This window comes from Gobius niger (assembly GCF_951799975.1).
Source record: "Gobius niger genome assembly, chromosome: 11".
In the NCBI taxonomy this organism is placed as follows: Eukaryota; Metazoa; Chordata; class Actinopteri; order Gobiiformes; family Gobiidae; genus Gobius; species Gobius niger.
In genome coordinates this window covers 20,642,732-20,660,345 of record NC_136862.1, presented here as the reverse complement: position 1 = coordinate 20,660,345, position 17,614 = coordinate 20,642,732, and the positions used below count along the sequence as shown (strand labels likewise).

Genomic DNA, 17,614 nt, shown 5'->3' with positions numbered 1-17,614 from the left:
GTGTGTTGTGCAGAGAAATATCTTTTCCATCTTATTGCTTTCTTCCTATGAATATCTCAGACCAAAATACATCAAGACAAAAGGCTTTGCACAATAGACATAATATGTAAAAAAAACAAAAACATCTTGGTTATATTTAGACAAAAGACATAAATACACAGGTGGCTTAAAATGTTCTTGTTCTTCTTATAAAACATCAGACTAGAAATTCACAGTCGAACTTTAAAGCTAGATGTAGTTAAATAAGATAATTTTAGAGTAAATTGTCATAGTTAGTTGTTATAGAATGGTTAGTGGTTTGATCTGGTCCCAGACACGGTGCAGTTCGCTGTCTTTGTGTCCTTGGGCAAGACACTTCACCACCTTGCTGTGACTGTGTGGTGGCTGCAAACTGGCAACCACACCGTTCCACCGAGTGTGACTGAAGAGTGATTGGGAAATGTGTGGATTGATGGATTACAGTTGTTTTATTTTAATATTTATTTTCCTTTTTGTTTACTGCGACTTTACCAAGTATATTTTATGTTTTGACACAAATGTGATGCTCAAGGTCTGTTCGCCCATTTTAATTGCAGATTCCTGAGCTGCCACACGTGCATGACAGTTTACAGTAAAGGCACAGATTCTTGCATCAATACATCTGTCAGAGGAGCATTAGGAGAGGTGTGGGACTGAAGGTTCAAGAGGCTGTGCTGAGACCAAACTGTTGCAAATTGGAAAAGTTAATCCCGGCCTGCTCCAGTGAAGCTGATATACGCTCGGCTTTTACTCCACAGTGAATAGGTTTGTGCTCTCCCTTAATTCCCAAGTGCGTCTCAGTGCGGTGGCTTGTAGCTGCCTGGTATCCTTGTATTTTTCATTGCCACTATGGACAGTTTTCGATCGTATCTTGTTATGAATTGTCCACATTGTCTTAGCATGAACATCCTTCTAATAAAGTGGAATTAGAACTGTCTGTGTTAGATGGAAAAAGTACCATATTAGTGTTATTTTTAATTAAAACTTCATCTACTTAGGCCAAGTCTGAAGTGATGAGAGTTTGCCACCTATTGGGCACTGCGCGACATGACATTGTAATTTTTACGCACGACGTGACGTTTGACGCGTTCGAACACGTGCTTGGCCGGAGCGCGTCCGACAAAATCAGCTGATCGGAGTCAACAACAGACGAAAATCAAAACTTGAAGATTAACCCTACAGATAAGCGTGATTTTAGACTCGTGACACGCAAGATGGCGCTGTTTAGATTATGTGTGTAGTCTCATCATTGGTTGCGTGAGATTTGTACTATTTGAACTATTTTTTGCGTCATAAGTTGACTAGCTGTTACGGTGGCAAATGTGACCAATTCACTGAGCCCTAAATATGGTGAGTGCGCTACTTTTGCCTGTGTACATATCTTTCTTGGGAGAAAAATATGTATAATGAATAATCTGATTATCCTATACTTTTCTGCTTTCTCTGATTAATGTGCTGTTTTTGCTTTGTTTAATGGAGTTGATCTTGTGTAACCATGGTAATAATGTGTAGGGTTGCAGTGCGCATGCAAAAAAAAAAAAAAAAAAAAAGGAATTAATGGCAACTTCACTTCACTGCAACTTTGAGACAATCATCTTTTCACATTAGTAACATCTTCAATAACTCAAATGTAATTACAGCCTGTATTGGAGACGTTATCTGCTGTGGAGTAATGTCATTAGATGGATTTAAGGGAAAATTCAGCAGAATCCATGTAACTTCAATCAGGTGTTAAAAGTCTTCATGCAGAGAACGCTTTACTCTATTTTTTTGTTTTTCACAGATGAACTTTTCCACAAACGCCCTTGGTGGCACTCAAGCAAGTAAAGAAAGCACTCGGTCTTCCTCCAAAACGACTGTAGGCCAGTTTCAAAGGGCCAAGCCAAGGACAGTGCTGGGCGTCCTGAATGAGAATGAGCTGCATGTCAGGCCCCACAGCCAGGTAAAATACCAAAACACAAATGCTACAAAGCAGCAGGGGATTAGCAGAGAAGCAAATGACTGCTATTCTTCACAAACATTCCTATATAAATCTGATTGTAATTGTCATACATAACAGAATAGTAATGCAGCTTGAATATCCATTGCAGTTCTCTCATGTTCGTCCTCAGGGCAGCCAGTTCTCCCGACACAGCTCATTCACAGACAGCTCTCAGCACACGTACCTGGGCTGCACCTCCAGCTCCAGCTTCGACGTCTATGTGGAGGAGGCGCGTGAGGTGGTCCTGGCGGCCTCTGGACAGGAAGTGGTATCAGGCAACTATTACCTTGACGATGAAACCGAAGCACTGAAGAAAGAAGATGCTAAACTTCTGCTGGAGCTCAGTTCAAGTAATTTCCACTCTGTTATACTGTATATATGTAAAGCAGTGGTAGTAGCAATGTCTAGTGCATACTGTCACTGTGCTCTTGGGTAAGACATTGTAATACAGGCCATGTCTAATGGTAAACTAGCATAAGTAAACAACACTACTCCAGGAGAAGTGTTTAGAGTGAGCAACATTGTAGCATTGTTAAGAGCTCCTACCTCTGATGCATTTCGCTGCAGATGTTGGTGGACATATATTGCCATTCTCGTGTCTTCTAGGTTTGTGCCAGGATGTATCCATGCATTCTGAACAGAATGAGTCTCAGATGTCAGGGGAAGTTCAGTGTCTCTCAGAGTATGCGCAGGATATCTACTGGCAACTTAGGCACAATGAGGTAAAGATGATTTATATTCACCTTTTACTCAGTTTTTTCTGTGTAGTTAAAATATATTAAGTTACACTATGTCGCCACATTGTCAACTGATTGTACTGTCAACGCAACTAGTAATATGTTGTGGTATTTTTGATAAATACAAAAAGGACACGTTGGATGGCCAATGGTAAGATATCATTAAGCTTCCATAGTCTATAAACTGCTAATTTTCCAAGGCTCTGTTGCTTCACATTAGACCTTTTTTGGTTCAGTTACACTTTTGCTCATTTTCCCCACAAATAGATTAAAATAGGCTTTATTTAAAACAATTTTAATAATGAATGTTCTGCTTTGGCCTCCTCTGTCAGGTTAAATTGCGTCCTCAGCCTGGGTACTTGGAGAAGCACCCAGAAATCACCAGTGGCATGCGCTTCATCCTGGTGGACTGGCTGGTGGAGGTGGTTCAAGAGTTCAGGCTGCGCTCAGAGACACTGTACCTCGCCGTCAACTACCTGGACCGCTTCCTGTCCGGCACCGCGTTTGCAAAAAGGGGAAAGCTGCAGCTCGTCGGCACAGCTGCATTACTGATCGCGGCGTAAGAAAGAAATCGAGCACCGCTTAGGACACCTCTGTGAGACCACTGCAATTTAAGACATCTCCTCCCCGTGGGTCTGACATATACCTCCCAGACCAGTGCTGATTTTTTTTTATCTCACACAAACTGTCAAGACAAAACTAAGGGAGTGAATGAATGTGACCAGCAAATTTGTGAATGATTTAGGAGCAAGTATTGCACCAATACCCAAAATATTGCACCAATACCAACTGAATTTACTTAAGTTATGCTTGAGTTTAATGTTCTTTAAAGATTGACACTAATTCATCAGCAGGTCACATACTGTACATGTAGCAGATAGATGCAGTAAATATAGCATTTACCTGATGTTAAACTTGCAGTGCTCTCTCGGTTTTTGATTTGTATATTTTAAAGCCATTTTTTTTCTTGTTCGGGTAAATATTGTTCCTATTATTTTGAAGCAAATTTGAGGAGATTTTCCCTCCTGAGCTGAACGAGTTCGTGTACATTACGGACAGCACCTACACTAAGAGACAGCTGATTCAAATGGAGCATGTTCTTCTCAAAGTGCTTGCCTTTAGAATGACAGCCGCGACTGCCAAACAATTTCTTCGCCAGTTCCTGCTGGTTCATCCTGTCGATGCCACAACAGAAAATCTCGCTATGGTGAGTGAAACTGTGACTAATCTGTTGCTAGGCAAAGTTTTTTTTGCTGCTCAAGCCTTGTGTTTACAGTATGTGTCAGAACTAAGCTTGCTGGAAATGGACCCATTTCTGCAGTACAGTCCATCCATAGTGGCAGCTTCAGCTTACTGTTTAGCCAGTTACACAGTGTCCAGATCTCTGTGGGTGAGCTCCGCTGGCTTATAGATTGTAATATGGCTATTATGAAGGTCAGAGCACGAACTCACCGGCTTGTTTTGTTTCAGCCGGGTGCGCTGCAAGCATTTACAGGCTACACTTTGACCGAAGTTGAAGATTGTCTCATTGATCTACACAAGTTCTATATCAAGGCAGACCGGCTCCCCCAGCAGGCCATAAGGGACAAGTACAGGAGCTCGAAGTAGTCTATACCTCACGCATTTATCAGGGGATATATTTGTTCAATCAGTCAATGTCTGTTTGTATACTTTAGGTATTGTCGTGTATCACTGATTACTGCACCTGCCAGTCTGCCCTTCCAATAACTCACTGCTCCGCCCTGTGTCTTCAAGATAATGAAAGAAGAGCTACAGCCAGTGCTGTGTTTAACACACAGGAACATGACATGAAACAAAACCTATGGCAAGTTTTAATCAACTATTAACTATGAAATATGATGTGAAAAGGTTGACTGTTTAAATAAAACGTGATATTAAAAGTTAATTATAAATGTATACTTTTAACTTATTTGATCATTACACAATGCATTATTTATAATGCGAAACAAGAAATGTTTACTTTCTTTGTGTATTTGGAGGAGCTCACTGCAGCCTAACTTTTGGGATTTGCTTTATGACATGCGTGAAAGCAAAACTGAACTGTTTTCATGGTAACAGCGAATGTAACAGCAAAGGCTCCACCCTGACATTACTGGTTAAACCTGCTGGTTGTGTTAATTTTTCAGTCTTATAGCCGTCAGAAGCGCTCAGAGCGCATTGCAAAGATGTTTGTCTCAATGACTCACGTTTCAAAATAAAGAGCTTTATTTACACCAGGGAAGCCCATAGACGCACAGCCTCGCTCACACCTGGACCTGGAACAGCACACGGCACGGCATACACGTAAGTCCTGCTACCTTTGGGAACAATTTTATGCTACATTTAATTGGATAAACCAAAGGAGACTGAAGTTTGTCCCAGCATTTAGCTTTGAAATAGAATAGTTACTGTTTGTACTATTTGTACTCATTCATTCATTCAAGCTGTATTAAGGACACAGAATCCTGGTCCATAGTATTAAAAGATAACAGAACAATTATGCTAATAAAAGTAAGCGAAAATTACTGTACTATTTGTACTATAATGTATTCTGAATTGTTAAAGTAACCAGCCCTTTTAGAAACATAAATTACTTGTACTGTAAATGTGTTAGGTAAATACATGATGTGAATTCCTTGTAGGCCTACTGCAATTGTAATATATAAATTATATATATAAAAGTTTGAAAAAGAATATCCAAGTAAATTAATGGATATAGTTAACCACACTGAATTAACTAATAGAAAATTATTACTTGCTCAACTGGGCTCACCCTTATTTCCCTTTAGACACTGACAAATGGAGGTGTTCAGGGTCGTTGAGTCGGCAGAGGTGCTGCTGATCAGAGACCAGTATGAAAGTGCCTTCCACTCTCTGGACCGGGGGCTGACAGCGGAGGAGGCTGGTCTTAAATCAGATGCTCTGCAGTATTACAGAAAGGCCCTAGAGCATCTGACTCAAGGACTCCAGATTCCCACGACAGGGGAGAGGTTTCAGGGACCGTCCTGGGATGCTGCCCGGCAGCTTCAGCAGAAGATGAGAGACACTTTACAGACAGTCACCACTCACATGTATGAACTGGAGACATCTCAGGAGGTGACAGGAGACCAGAGGAACAGACTATTGATGACTCTACCCCAGAACTTCTACCCAAATCTGGCGCCAAACAGCCAGCCTCTGAACAGCACCCTCCTTCATCTGTACCCCTCTGTACCTGCCACCAACCAGAGCACATCCCCTGTGCCCCCTCCCAGACCTCCCCCTCCCTGTGTCCCCAAAGCGCCTGCTACAGCTGAGCCTGATACAACCATGGCTAACCCGGCAGACCAGCCACCCGCCTATACTCCACAGCCCATTCAACACAGTCTCTACTTTGATCCCTCCACCAAACTTGTGGCAGTGGCAACAAATGAAAAGCAACTTATCCACATCCCAGCGGGGGTGCAGATGTTTTTTGTGGCTCCGACCGGTCAGGTGAGCTCCCTCTTGGCACCCGGATTCCTGCGCGTTTTTACCGTGGACCGTAAGGAGAAGACCTCAGAAAGACCTTCAGCATTTTTACATGTAAGTATCACACTCGGGTGGTGTGGAGGCACAGTGACACACTTTAGGTGTGTATGTGAAATTGTATAGCTGTGACCTACTAACTGCACAGTATTGAAAAGCACAGACAAGCTTTCAAAGAGCTTTTCAGATATGATACTTGTAATGGACACCTTGCTTTGTGTGAATTTCAGAATTGAGCATTCATTTTGTTTACCACTTTTCTGTAGTCAGCTCACATTGCCTCTGAATAAATCCATTGTATTGTCTCAAATTTTAACAATTTGTCATTGTGTCTTTGGTACAATACAAAGCTTGTATTATGGCGCGCAGCCTGCTGTGTAACCCATGACTCTGTTGTTTCCACCACTTTTTGTTTTGGCGCTAGACAATATTAACAGATGACTCTGCACTTCAGTTGTGGACTGACCGACACAGCCATGTTACCAATTGGGCTGGTGCAGCATGTGTCTGGGAATACAAGCATTCTTTGTATATCGCTTTTCAACAATAATTCTTTAATTAACTAACAATATGCACAATTTAACAGTTATTTTAGCTGTCCAAATATACATCTGCAATGTAAGTGCACATGAACAGATAACTATTGACATTTGTTGCTTTGATTTCATAAATGCAGTTAAAACATCAGAAGACATCATTATAATAAATACTAGATATAGACTACTGTTATCATCATGACATGTCCCCAACATCAATATTTGTTGCATATGAGTAATGGATCAGATGGAGTACATTTTAGGTTTTTTTTAATAGTCTTTGTTTCTGTAGATAAGTGAATGGCTGTACCCGCTGACGCCTGACATGCCGGTGCTTTTAGCCAACTCTGGGATCTACATGTTCCCCGATACTTTCGCCAAAGTCCCGGGTGCCTTTGTGGGAATAGTGCTGTCCTCTGAACTGCCCGCTGAAGACCGAGAGATGCTTCACGATGTCCTGGCACAACTTGTAGAGTTCAGAATTCAGGTTGGTTTTCAAAACAAGACATGCTGTGTAAGAAATGAATCAGCTTGGTTTGGAAATTATTACAGCTCAGTTTGGTAGCCTAAAGAGAGAATTTGTGTTTTATTCGAAAGTGAAATGTTTTTCCTGGCTGATTATACTGTTGGACTTTTTTATCTAGAGGTTTGTTTTGGCACTGTAACAAAGATGGAACAAACTATCAGGAAGTAGGAACAACTATTCATTGTAATTATAAGTTATGACAAAAGAAAAATGTGTGTTTGATGGGTGTGTGGGTGTGTGTGTGTGACATTTTGCACTTACATAAACATTTCCAGGGTCCAGAAGGGGCTGCATCAGAGGTGATAAACCTGAGCCAGAAAGTCCCTCTTCTGCCACCTCGCCCTGGAGCAACAGAAAATAAAGAAAAAGCATCTCTTCCCGTATGGAGCGAGAAGATGGCCCAACGCATTTTGCATGGTGCGTATGTTAATCATTATTTGTATAATTACTGTATGAGCGTAAAATGTATTTGGTGTTTTTGTATAAAATTCTCTGGTCCATTTTAGAACTCCTTTTTGACTAATAATTACAGTTGCCTTAATTTATTTCTTCAGGAGCGACTTGGCTAGGTGAAGGATTTATCAAAGGAGCAGATGCAACAAGTCGGGTCATTCATAAATCTGGGTTTAAGATTCGAGATAGGATGACACCAGAGGAGACCCCCACAGAGGTCAGCTCTAAAGTGACTAAGGGACTGGAAGCGACTAAATCAGCCACAGGGGGCGCAGTGCGATTCAGCAAATTTTTAGGTATGTACTGTACAATGTATTGTAGCTAGACTCAAAATAGTATTACATCACCCAGTGTAAAATTTGGTTAATGTGTATATTCTATTATATTACTATCCTATACATACAAATATGTATATTTATTAATTCATTTTACAGTGAATGGAGTAAGTGCAGTGGCAGGGCATGTGGCAGAAAAGATGGCACCACATGTCAAAAAACAAGGAGCTAAGTTGGTTCCAGAGTCTTTGAAGAAAAACAAAGATGGCCGTCCTTCAAATCTAGATGGAGCCAAGCATGTGGCCTCTAGTAGTGTCGTAGGTAAAACAAACAAACAAAACAAAACAAAGGGGAAAGGGGTAGGAGGGCTGTTGTTATAAAAAATGTATTTACATTAATCTACATTGCAATTGATTCTTCCTTCTAATTATCTCTATCAACCAAACCAGGCTTCTCTACACTTTGGTCAAGTTTGGAAGCAGGTGCAAAGCTTATTGGAAAAAGTGTGACCGCAGAAACAGTCACAACAGTGAAGTACAAGTAAGTTCTTTCCTCTGTGTTTTATCAGTAATATCCTGTAGCTCATTTGAAAATGTTAGCACTATTTAAACTTCTTTCTGCTGTGAAATAGGATGGCTTTAATATCTAATGTCTTTCAGGTTTAAGGGCATAGAGAATCTTCTAAACAAACCCAACACCATTTAACTGCAAACATCTGGGATTTCACTTCTGGTGTTTTCTTTTTCTTTAAACATAACCAAGTCTAAAAAGATCCATTAACTTTTACTGATGCATTAAAAAAAAAATATATATATATATATAGCACGCATAAAAAATAATGTAATGCTATGTTCTTTTTTGACTTGGTGAAGTTTAATTGTGGTGGTTGCCTCTTTGCAATTGGTGCTTGTGCTGATGTCTGTCTCTTTTGCTACATGGCAATAAAAACCTTAAATTCAGCAGTCTGACTATTATTTCTATCTTCCTGGAAGTGTCTTTCTTCTTTGCTAAATTAGTCAAACACATATGACACGGTTTCCAAATGTGATATTTTAAAATGACATTACTTCCTATGATAAAGGTATGGCGATGGCGCAGGAGAGGCCACAGATACTGCTCTGAAGTCAGTGATCAATGTTGGAGTCACAGCTTATAACATTGACAACCTCGGCATCAAGGCCATTATGAAGACCACAGGAAAGGAGGCGGCGAAGGCCATTGTTAAAAGCAACAAGGGGAAAGAGGCAGAATGGACAAAAACACAAAGTCTTCAGCCTGACACTGAGGCAAAGGACACTGAGGCAAAGGACACTGAGGCAAAGGACACTCAGGCAAAGGACACTCAGGCAAAGGACATAGAGAAGAAACCAGAAGAGGAGCAGGAGAAGAAATAACCTCATGTTTTGTGTTTTATTTATGTTTTATACCAATATGAGTTGACTGTGTATTATTGGTTTGTTGGTGGGGATGTTGGTGTTGTGCCACGTTGCATTATTTAGTTTTGAAGAATAGTACTTGCAATTCAATTAAATATATTTTTGGTATTTAACGACACAACCGTATGTCACTCAACAAGACGATTAAAAAACAGGTCACAACCACTATGGCTGCCAGGAGAAACATGTTTACACATAAGCACACAGGAAACTCAAGTGTCAACAAGAGCAAACATTTTATTACGCTTTGCCTTCGTGCATTCCTTCATTTTCAGGATAGTCGCGTGCAATACTGTTCAATTTGTACAACCAAACATTAAATTTAAGCAATCTGGTTTGTTTACATTTCGGATTCATGCTTCCGCTCTGACCGGAAGTTCACGTCTCCTTGGAAACGACGTGGCCCAAACTCCTGTCTGCGAGTCACGTCAGATTTTCACAAACATGACCAGAGACAACGACTTCCACAAATACGACCTGGCCCGGCTCCAAGCAGAACTGGGGCAGGAGAGGGAGGTGAAGTAAGTCTAGATTCGGATTATAGTTTGTGTATCTTATTGTCTAAAATAAACCCAACACAAACAGTGTTTTGTTTAAATCTCAGAGAAATGCTTGAAGAGTCTGTGTCGGACCTAAGGAGCACATTGTGTGAGCTGCAAGAGAGGCTACAAAGTGTGGATGGAGAGGGTATGAGCATTTCTTAGAAAATACTGGTTTGTGACATGTGACAGTGCATGTTGGGTTTTAGCTATGGGGAAATGTATTATTCTGTATTAGTATTTTTATGACTTTGTTGACATCAGTCTGCCCAGGGACTGCAGGTGGAAATTAGCACAAGTGCTATAACCTGGTACAATGCATCTCTCCCTTTGAGGTTAATGTATATTGTACACTGTCCCTGTTCAAATAAATAAATAGAACTAAATAAACTAAACTAAGCTATGATGTAGCCTCAACCTAAAACACACCTAAAAAAACACATATATGCAAAGTAAGTAAAGTAAAATGTTCAAAGTATAACTGTTGAAAAAAAAAAACCTACAGTGTCTAATCTGTTGGCCTATAGACTATTGTGTTTGACCATGTCACATCTATCTTTGCATTTAGGGAATGAATGGAAGACCAGGTATGAAACACAGGTAGAGCTTAATGGACAATTAAAACGACAAATCTCACTCATTCGGGAGAGATTAGAAGATTTAAGAGGAAACCCTATTGGTAAGTCTCCTTTTATAATGCACAAGAGGTTTTGACTCAATGTGTAAAATTACAGTGTGTTATTTTTCTCCTCAAAGCGTTCATAATGAAGAAAATCAGTGTACACTCACTAAATTATATATATATATATATAAAAAAAAGCATTTAGCATAATTCCTATTGCCAGTGATAAGTGTATGTGTGTGTTAACCTTTTTCAGACCGTTTGGCGTCCATACGTTCATATGATGAAATGTCAATTGTGAGTAATACTTTTTAAACATCTTCTTGAAATGCTGCAGCTGCTACTGTACTAGAGTGTTAAATCTGCTTTGTTGGGAGTCCACCAGCAGAGGGAGGTAGAGACACACAATTCCACAGTAGCACAGTCAGGAGTCATGCTGCCAGCTGCTCTGTCCAAGGCCTGTTGTGACAAGAAACCAGACTTAATCAGTGCTCTGTAATCATAGGATTACACACCATGGGAGAGTAACGCACACTAATTACAATGACACTTCACAGACAGACACCGGCCATTCAAGTGTAGGGATGCTCAGTGTTTTTTTGGACTGCAACCAAAGCTCAGTACAACACATGAGAGAGAGAGTATTGGATTGTTCATAGACAAGATCAAAACTCTAATACCCCTGCTGGAATAGAAAAGTTTATGTGAGAGAGACTGTTGAACCCTATTAAGGCAGCAGTAGCAGATGCTCATTAGTTTGTCCAAAATGTGACTATAATATTCTGGATTATTTACACACATGAGCTACTAAAATGTGTGATAATGTTGCACAGTTGTAACGGTGCACAATACATTTTAGAGTTTAAACCAGGCCTTCATTTAAATAATGTAAGACTTGGACCTATCTTAACTTTTGTGGACACTTAAGAGAAAGGCACAAACCACCCCACAGAATAAGCAAATTATGTATTGCTAGTCTTGACATTCTTGAAGCGGTTTCCACGTGTTATTCTTTGTGCACTGCAATGACAGCTTTATTCTGTGCTGTAATTATGCCGTGAGCTGTGTCATCCATCCATAGCACAAAAGCAGCAGCAAATCTTTAAGAATCTTTTTTTTTATTGGAAAATCTTTATCTTTTAGGAAACTTTGCGACAGCGTCTGAAGCTCCTAACCAATGAGAAATCAGACCTCCAGACTCAACTGATGGACTGTCATCTCCAGATCGAACAGGAGGGGAAGGTACGCCAATCAGTCAGTTATTTTATCAAATTAGTCATTCATTTAAACTCACGACGGCTATTTTTGCAATTCATACATCATGCAGTGGGTCTAGTTAATTTTTTTGTGGTCTCGCTCTAAAAAAGTCCAAAAGTCCAACTCGGAAAGGTACTTAGTCACATACTTACTTTGTATTGAAGCCATTGAGTGGACTAAATAATAAAAAAAGCAGGGTGAACACAATCAGTATCAGATAATGAAATGCAAGGAATTACTGGAGGGGTATGAATCAACTGCACACACTTTTACTCATATATATGAAGTCTAAGCTTTGTCCAGTATGCCATTAGCTCATTGTGTTTTGCTGCTGAACAAACAAAACTTGTGTGAATTTAATATGCGGCATGTGCCCGTGTAATCCTAATCTGGCGCTCATTAACACTGAAGACCTCCTCAAACATGTGCAGCCAGCAGCCCCACCATAAGCCTCAGCAGACAGATTATTCATGCAGATAAAACACTCATAATCCTTGGATCTGGGCATGTAACTGGATATTATGTGCTGTGTCTCTGATCTCAGGCATTTCATAAAACCAATGACGAGAGGCGGGCGTATCTGTCTGAAATAGCGAAGGTAAGAGAGTGTCCTTTGAACGGAATGCTCAAAAGACAAACTCACAGTTTGTTCGACCAGTGGTTCCCAAAATCTTTTCCTTGAAGTCCCCCCTCCCCGCTTTTACCGGAGACAGACTGCCACCCCACCACCCCTACCCCCCTCTTCCTGCAAGCATTTATCTCAACCTTGAACATAAACAGTTGGAGTGTTTGTATTTCTATGCACCTTTTCTAATTGTGTCTGGGATCTAGACTATTAAATCTGCATTAATCATATTTTTGATGACCTGACCTTATGACCATGCAAAGCTCTGGGGACTCCCTGCAGTCTCTGGGGCCCTGTTTCTTAACTATACATTAATTGAGCGACAGACAGCGGTGGAGGTCTACTCTGTGCACCAGTTCTCTGCCTGGATGAATGGAAAGAGAACATCCAGGTCAAACACATGGCACAACAATAACACACGATAGACCTTTTTTCAGTGGCGACTCCTGAAATGATTAAAAAAACCCTCAAAGGAATAAGTGAGAAGCTATTCATTCCATATGAATTATTACTACACATCTGACATGGTGCGGGCAGTAGTTGCATAATTATGTTCACATGCAAAGCAGTCTGATTCTTGCTCCACATCTTCAGCTGTGTTCACTTTCTGCAGTATTTAGTTAAGTTTATTTGTTGAGCAGTGAACATTCTGCTCAAGAGGTGTGGGTCGAAGCAAGAAGCTTTTGAGCTCCCACCCCCAAACTTGATGCAATAAAAATTCTCATTTCACAATAGTACAAAGGAACATTGCACAAAAGGAACAAAACAACAACAAAGAAACAAAAGCAGAAAGAAAAAATTGATAATATATACTTTCAGTATCTGATCATGGTAGAAATTTTCAACATGGCATTTACATTAAGGAAGATTACATGACTGTTACTCATGTACTGTATACATTCCCAACAAAGGAGTAATGCTGATTATGAAACAATAATGATAAAGCTACATAAGGAAACCATAATCAGTCGCAGCATGCACACATACACACAACGTACCTGATTATGAATTAACATTATCCTATTGCAATTACATTATCAATCATACATTTAGCAGCATCATGTTGTGATTAGCAAAGAACTTGTTACATTTCAAAGCGACTTATTAACACAGACCAAACTTACAAACCACTGTTTGAACAACAACAACTGTCTTGTTTCATGTGTGAAGTCTACAAAAGCAAGTAACAAAGGGTGACCATTAATATATTCCTTTCAGATGGCTACCAATGCCAAACATTACCGCAAGTCACTAGTTTTTTGTTAAAAGGCACATTATTTTACATATTATGCTCCATGATCTTGCTACTTTCCAGTTGTCATTGTCATTGTCATTATTATTATTATTTTTTGTGTTGTGTATGATGTTTGCCCTACATAGTGTGGTGCTTTAAAAAGCCAGGATGTAAAGTTTAGATTGCAAACATATGTTTATGTGTTCAGTTGTCATCAACACTTGAAGCTCAAAGAAGACAGTCCACCTGTCAAAAACACAGACCAGCGGAAAGTAAACAGAAGAGGTGAGGCAAGAAATGTGTGTTAAAAATGTTCTTTTGGGATGTCCAATGATGAGATTAGTTATTTATGACTAGCTTACGGAGGTAGATGTTAAGTATGTTACATGATACTGCCGTGTTGTCAGTCACAATATACACTAGCTCATGCATACAAGCTATAATGACACCAGCACTATTCATTTATTTAGACTCCACTGAGAATTCGGACTCTCTATTTTAAGGCCATCACTGTACTGTAATGTGCAATAGATTGCATACATTAGCGTAATCAACACATTCACTGACTCTCTTAAAACTTAGAGCGAAGCCGAGCAGCCGGAGAAAGGAGGCTGATAGTAAGATGGATGGTCCAGGAGGAGATGTGAATGAAGTGGCTGCAGCGGGAGGAGTGACAGCTGAAAGGAGAAAAGAGAAGAAATCCCAAAGGGCCACCAGGTTACCCACGCTCAAACACCACCTGAAACAGTAACCTCAGCCGCAAGCTTCACTGGAACATCCTTTAAAGGGGAAAAAAAAAAGTAAAATGCTGTGACTATGTGTCTGAGGCATAATAGTTTTGGGGTTCAGATCTTTGAGTGTGTCCATGTCTTCTTTATCCCGCTGAAAGAGGGGTTGTGAGAAAGTAATACAGTGATTCTGATTCTAAAATAGGACTAGTGCCATGGTAGAGTTCTGCGCTACTTCCACACAGTACAGGGCCATAAAAGCCATTGTTGGTTGTTATCCCTTTAAGCTTGTGACCCCTTTTGTGCGCTGTCAGACAAAGTACCATATTAAAGTGACTTGTATTTCTATGAATATAAATGAGCCAACTTTTCTACCACTAATCCAATCTGCTCTTTTCATGTTCTTTTGAGAGAAAATCTCAAAGATGAGTAAGACGGCATGCTGTCAGATCAGGAGGTCATGTGCTAATGCATTTGTCCCCTGCTGAGTTTATATTTTCACAGTTTTTTCCTTGAAAGCACCTCCTACCTCCTCCCGCATCACGCTTACCACACAACATCCAACGCTTTCTTCATGTGTAGTTCACCCACAAAGAAATCTGGCAGCTCCTGTTCCACCTACTGACCGCCTTTCAGCGTGTGGGCGGGAGAAAACCAGAGAATTTGTACGGGCCCAAGGAAAAGTGTTATTGGAATACATTAATACAGTTGTATCAGACACTGTCACTGCTTCTAGATTGCTAATTTACATTGTGACTTACTTTGCCAATAGTTTGTTGATCCATCCGTCCATCCATCCATTCATCTTCTTCCACTTTTCCGTTTCCGGGTCGTGGGGGCAGCTGTTGGAGCTGCCCAAATGACATTGCACCAGCCCCTTATGGCTCCTCTTGCAGGTGGTGGGCCCACAGAAGGACGGCCTCACGATTAACCGGGCCTGTTGGTCTCTCATAAGGGGCTTCTGATCCGCTCTTTGTCTGACCTGTCACCTAGGACCTGTTTGCCATGTGAGACCCTTACCAGGGGCACGAAGCCCCCGACAACAGAGCTCCCAGGATCATTCGGGTGCTCAAAACCCTCCACCACGTTAAGGTGGCGGTTCCAGGAGGGGTAGTTTGTTGATTTATATTAAAAAGTGTTCAAATTGACTTAGCAATGGCTATTTTTTCTATACAACATAAACAGTTAATGCCAGGCTGTGTTTGCTTCTTCTATTCATGTGGAACCCCTAAGTTTCACCAGATCTCTCAAAGCCCCTTTTGTCATATGACTTGATTGGCATTTTAAGCATCTATCAAAGCCAGTATGAATAGTTACCCCATCTAGTATTACACATGAAGACCCTCGAGATGGTTTTCACCTTTTACCAGTTTCACTGATTCCCACAAGCGAAATGACGAGAAAGGGTTAAGATATACTGAGAGATCTGTCCAGTATTTCAAAGCCACAGGGCAACTTCTCAGGAGCTGTGGCATTGCAGCACCAGGGGACCCATGTCCATATTTTAAGTTAAGTCAGAGATACTGACCTAACTAGCAGGAGGATTTTGCCTATTGTGTCCATTCTGGGGAGGTTTCCAGAGAATCCTGAATTCACCTGGAAAGATTAACTGGCATGGGGTTGCAGTTACTTAGTCATCATTGCTTTTTAGTGACAAATCTCGTCTATCTTGCACATGTGTATGCAACATTTAACACTGCTGTCCTGAGTACAGAGTGTAAAATCTTGGAAATGCTTTTACAATATTTTGCAGACCCAAACTCAACTATAGACTGATGCATACTGTAAGTGATATTTCACACATCCTTGCACTGTTACCTTCAAAATGACAATTACCATATGTTCTCTGCCAATTAAACGGTAGTGAGTGTTTTATTCTGTTTTCCTCTAAAAGTTCACTCATATTTCTTCAATGGCTGATTAGTCTCAGCCCATTCTTTGATAGGCCACAGTGACAGGTTGTTGGGCCAAGATTAATGACTTCATTTGCAGAAAGCAGCTTGATGTTGCAGTAGAAAAGATTGAGCAAATTTAACTGTGCACTTTCAGTGTGTCTTGACTCTTGTCCCTAGATTTATACTGAAGCCTATTTCAGTTTGGTTCACGGGGGCATGCCCATGAGTCACAGTGCACAGAGAACAGGCGGTGGCATCTTAAGCTGACGGGTTAGGCACAGTGACAAATGGCTCAGTTTCTGTCAGAACCAAACTCTTGCAGTGTCATTTGTCTGTAATCTAAATCCAGTCAACGCTCTGTCAGCTCCGTGCTGCTTTGAACTTGTCAAAGAAGCAAAGAAAGTGTAGGAAGCTAGTTTGTGCATGCTCTTACATATCGCCTCTCTGGAATGTTGAATGCTTTTGTAAATAAAATACAACAGTAGGAAAATTTGGTGGGTTTGAATTGGAGTGTATATTTTGTCATGGGCTGACATATAATAGGCCTACTTAAGAAAAATGTCCCATCACTAAAGGGCCACTAATGCATGCAGATTATCAACACAACAGGCTTAGATTTATATGAAAAATGTCATCACTTTAAAAAAGGTCTGCCATGTTGCAGTGCAGATATTCCAGAATCATTTTGGGCACTCAGCCCAGTCTACTGTTGTATGGATGCAAATGTCATTACTGTTGGCCAGCGTCCACATTGAGGCTGTTCTGCTTCTTGATTGAGCTTGATTACTTTTGACTGACCATTAAAGACTTATCTATTGTTTGTGTAATTGACTCGGTGCATAACTTCAAATCATAACAATGCTGCCCATGAAGTGACTTCCTGTTTGGATCCAGCACGCCAAAATAAAAGCACACAACTCGTGCCATTGATTATTTCAGCAGTTACTTGCAACATTACAACAATATAATTAGATACACAATGTTAAGTGTTTTGTCTGTTAATAGTGAGAAAGAAAGTTAAACTAATGGACTGCTGAACTAATGAAAAAGATGGTGGTTTTATTTTGGTTTGCTGGATCGAAACAGGAAATCACTTCTTGGGCGGATGATATGATTTAAAGTTATGTCAATTCTGTAAATCCATACTCGTGGTTAAGAAGAGTATTTTAAATCAATACATACTTAAAGGAACAGGCCACCGTTTTTCTATGCTGAGATATGTTCTTACCCCCCCCCCCCTTTGGA

At 40.5% G+C, this 17,614-nt stretch overlaps 3 protein-coding genes across 4 annotated transcripts; all 3 read left to right on the top strand.

The window, feature by feature from the left end:
• The first annotated feature begins 1,330 nt into the window (after positions 1-1,330).
• On the top strand, positions 1,331-4,544 carry ccna1 (cyclin A1). The gene is made up of 9 exons (XM_079566557.1): positions 1,331-1,368; positions 1,802-1,960; positions 2,130-2,349; positions 2,606-2,721; positions 3,069-3,295; positions 3,739-3,943; positions 4,013-4,126; positions 4,207-4,340; positions 4,413-4,544. The coding sequence occupies exons 1-9, from the start codon at positions 1,366-1,368 to the stop codon at positions 4,462-4,464; spliced, it is 1,230 nt and encodes a 409-aa protein (XP_079422683.1). The 5' UTR covers positions 1,331-1,365; the 3' UTR covers positions 4,465-4,544.
• Positions 4,545-5,525: 981 nt separating this feature from the next.
• Positions 5,526-9,442, top strand: sparta (spartin a). Of its 2 annotated transcripts, none has more exons than XM_079566211.1 (7): positions 5,526-6,300; positions 7,072-7,266; positions 7,581-7,722; positions 7,860-8,054; positions 8,193-8,354; positions 8,483-8,573; positions 9,115-9,442. In XM_079566211.1, exons 1-7 carry the CDS (start codon positions 5,536-5,538, stop codon positions 9,425-9,427), a joined length of 1,863 nt encoding a protein of 620 aa, XP_079422337.1. In that variant the 5' UTR covers positions 5,526-5,535; the 3' UTR covers positions 9,428-9,442. The 2 variants fall into 2 exon arrangements, with proteins under 2 accessions (XP_079422337.1, XP_079422336.1); XM_079566210.1 differs by lacking the exon at positions 9,115-9,442 and adding an exon at positions 8,693-8,837.
• Positions 9,443-9,864: 422 nt separating this feature from the next.
• Positions 9,865-14,515, top strand: ccdc169 (coiled-coil domain containing 169). Its single transcript, XM_079566581.1, has 8 exons — positions 9,865-9,990; positions 10,074-10,156; positions 10,577-10,687; positions 10,887-10,927; positions 11,774-11,872; positions 12,432-12,485; positions 13,955-14,031; positions 14,329-14,515. Exons 1-8 carry the CDS (start codon positions 9,914-9,916, stop codon positions 14,495-14,497), a joined length of 711 nt encoding a protein of 236 aa, XP_079422707.1. The 5' UTR covers positions 9,865-9,913; the 3' UTR covers positions 14,498-14,515.
• The last annotated feature ends 3,099 nt before the right edge of the window (positions 14,516-17,614 follow it).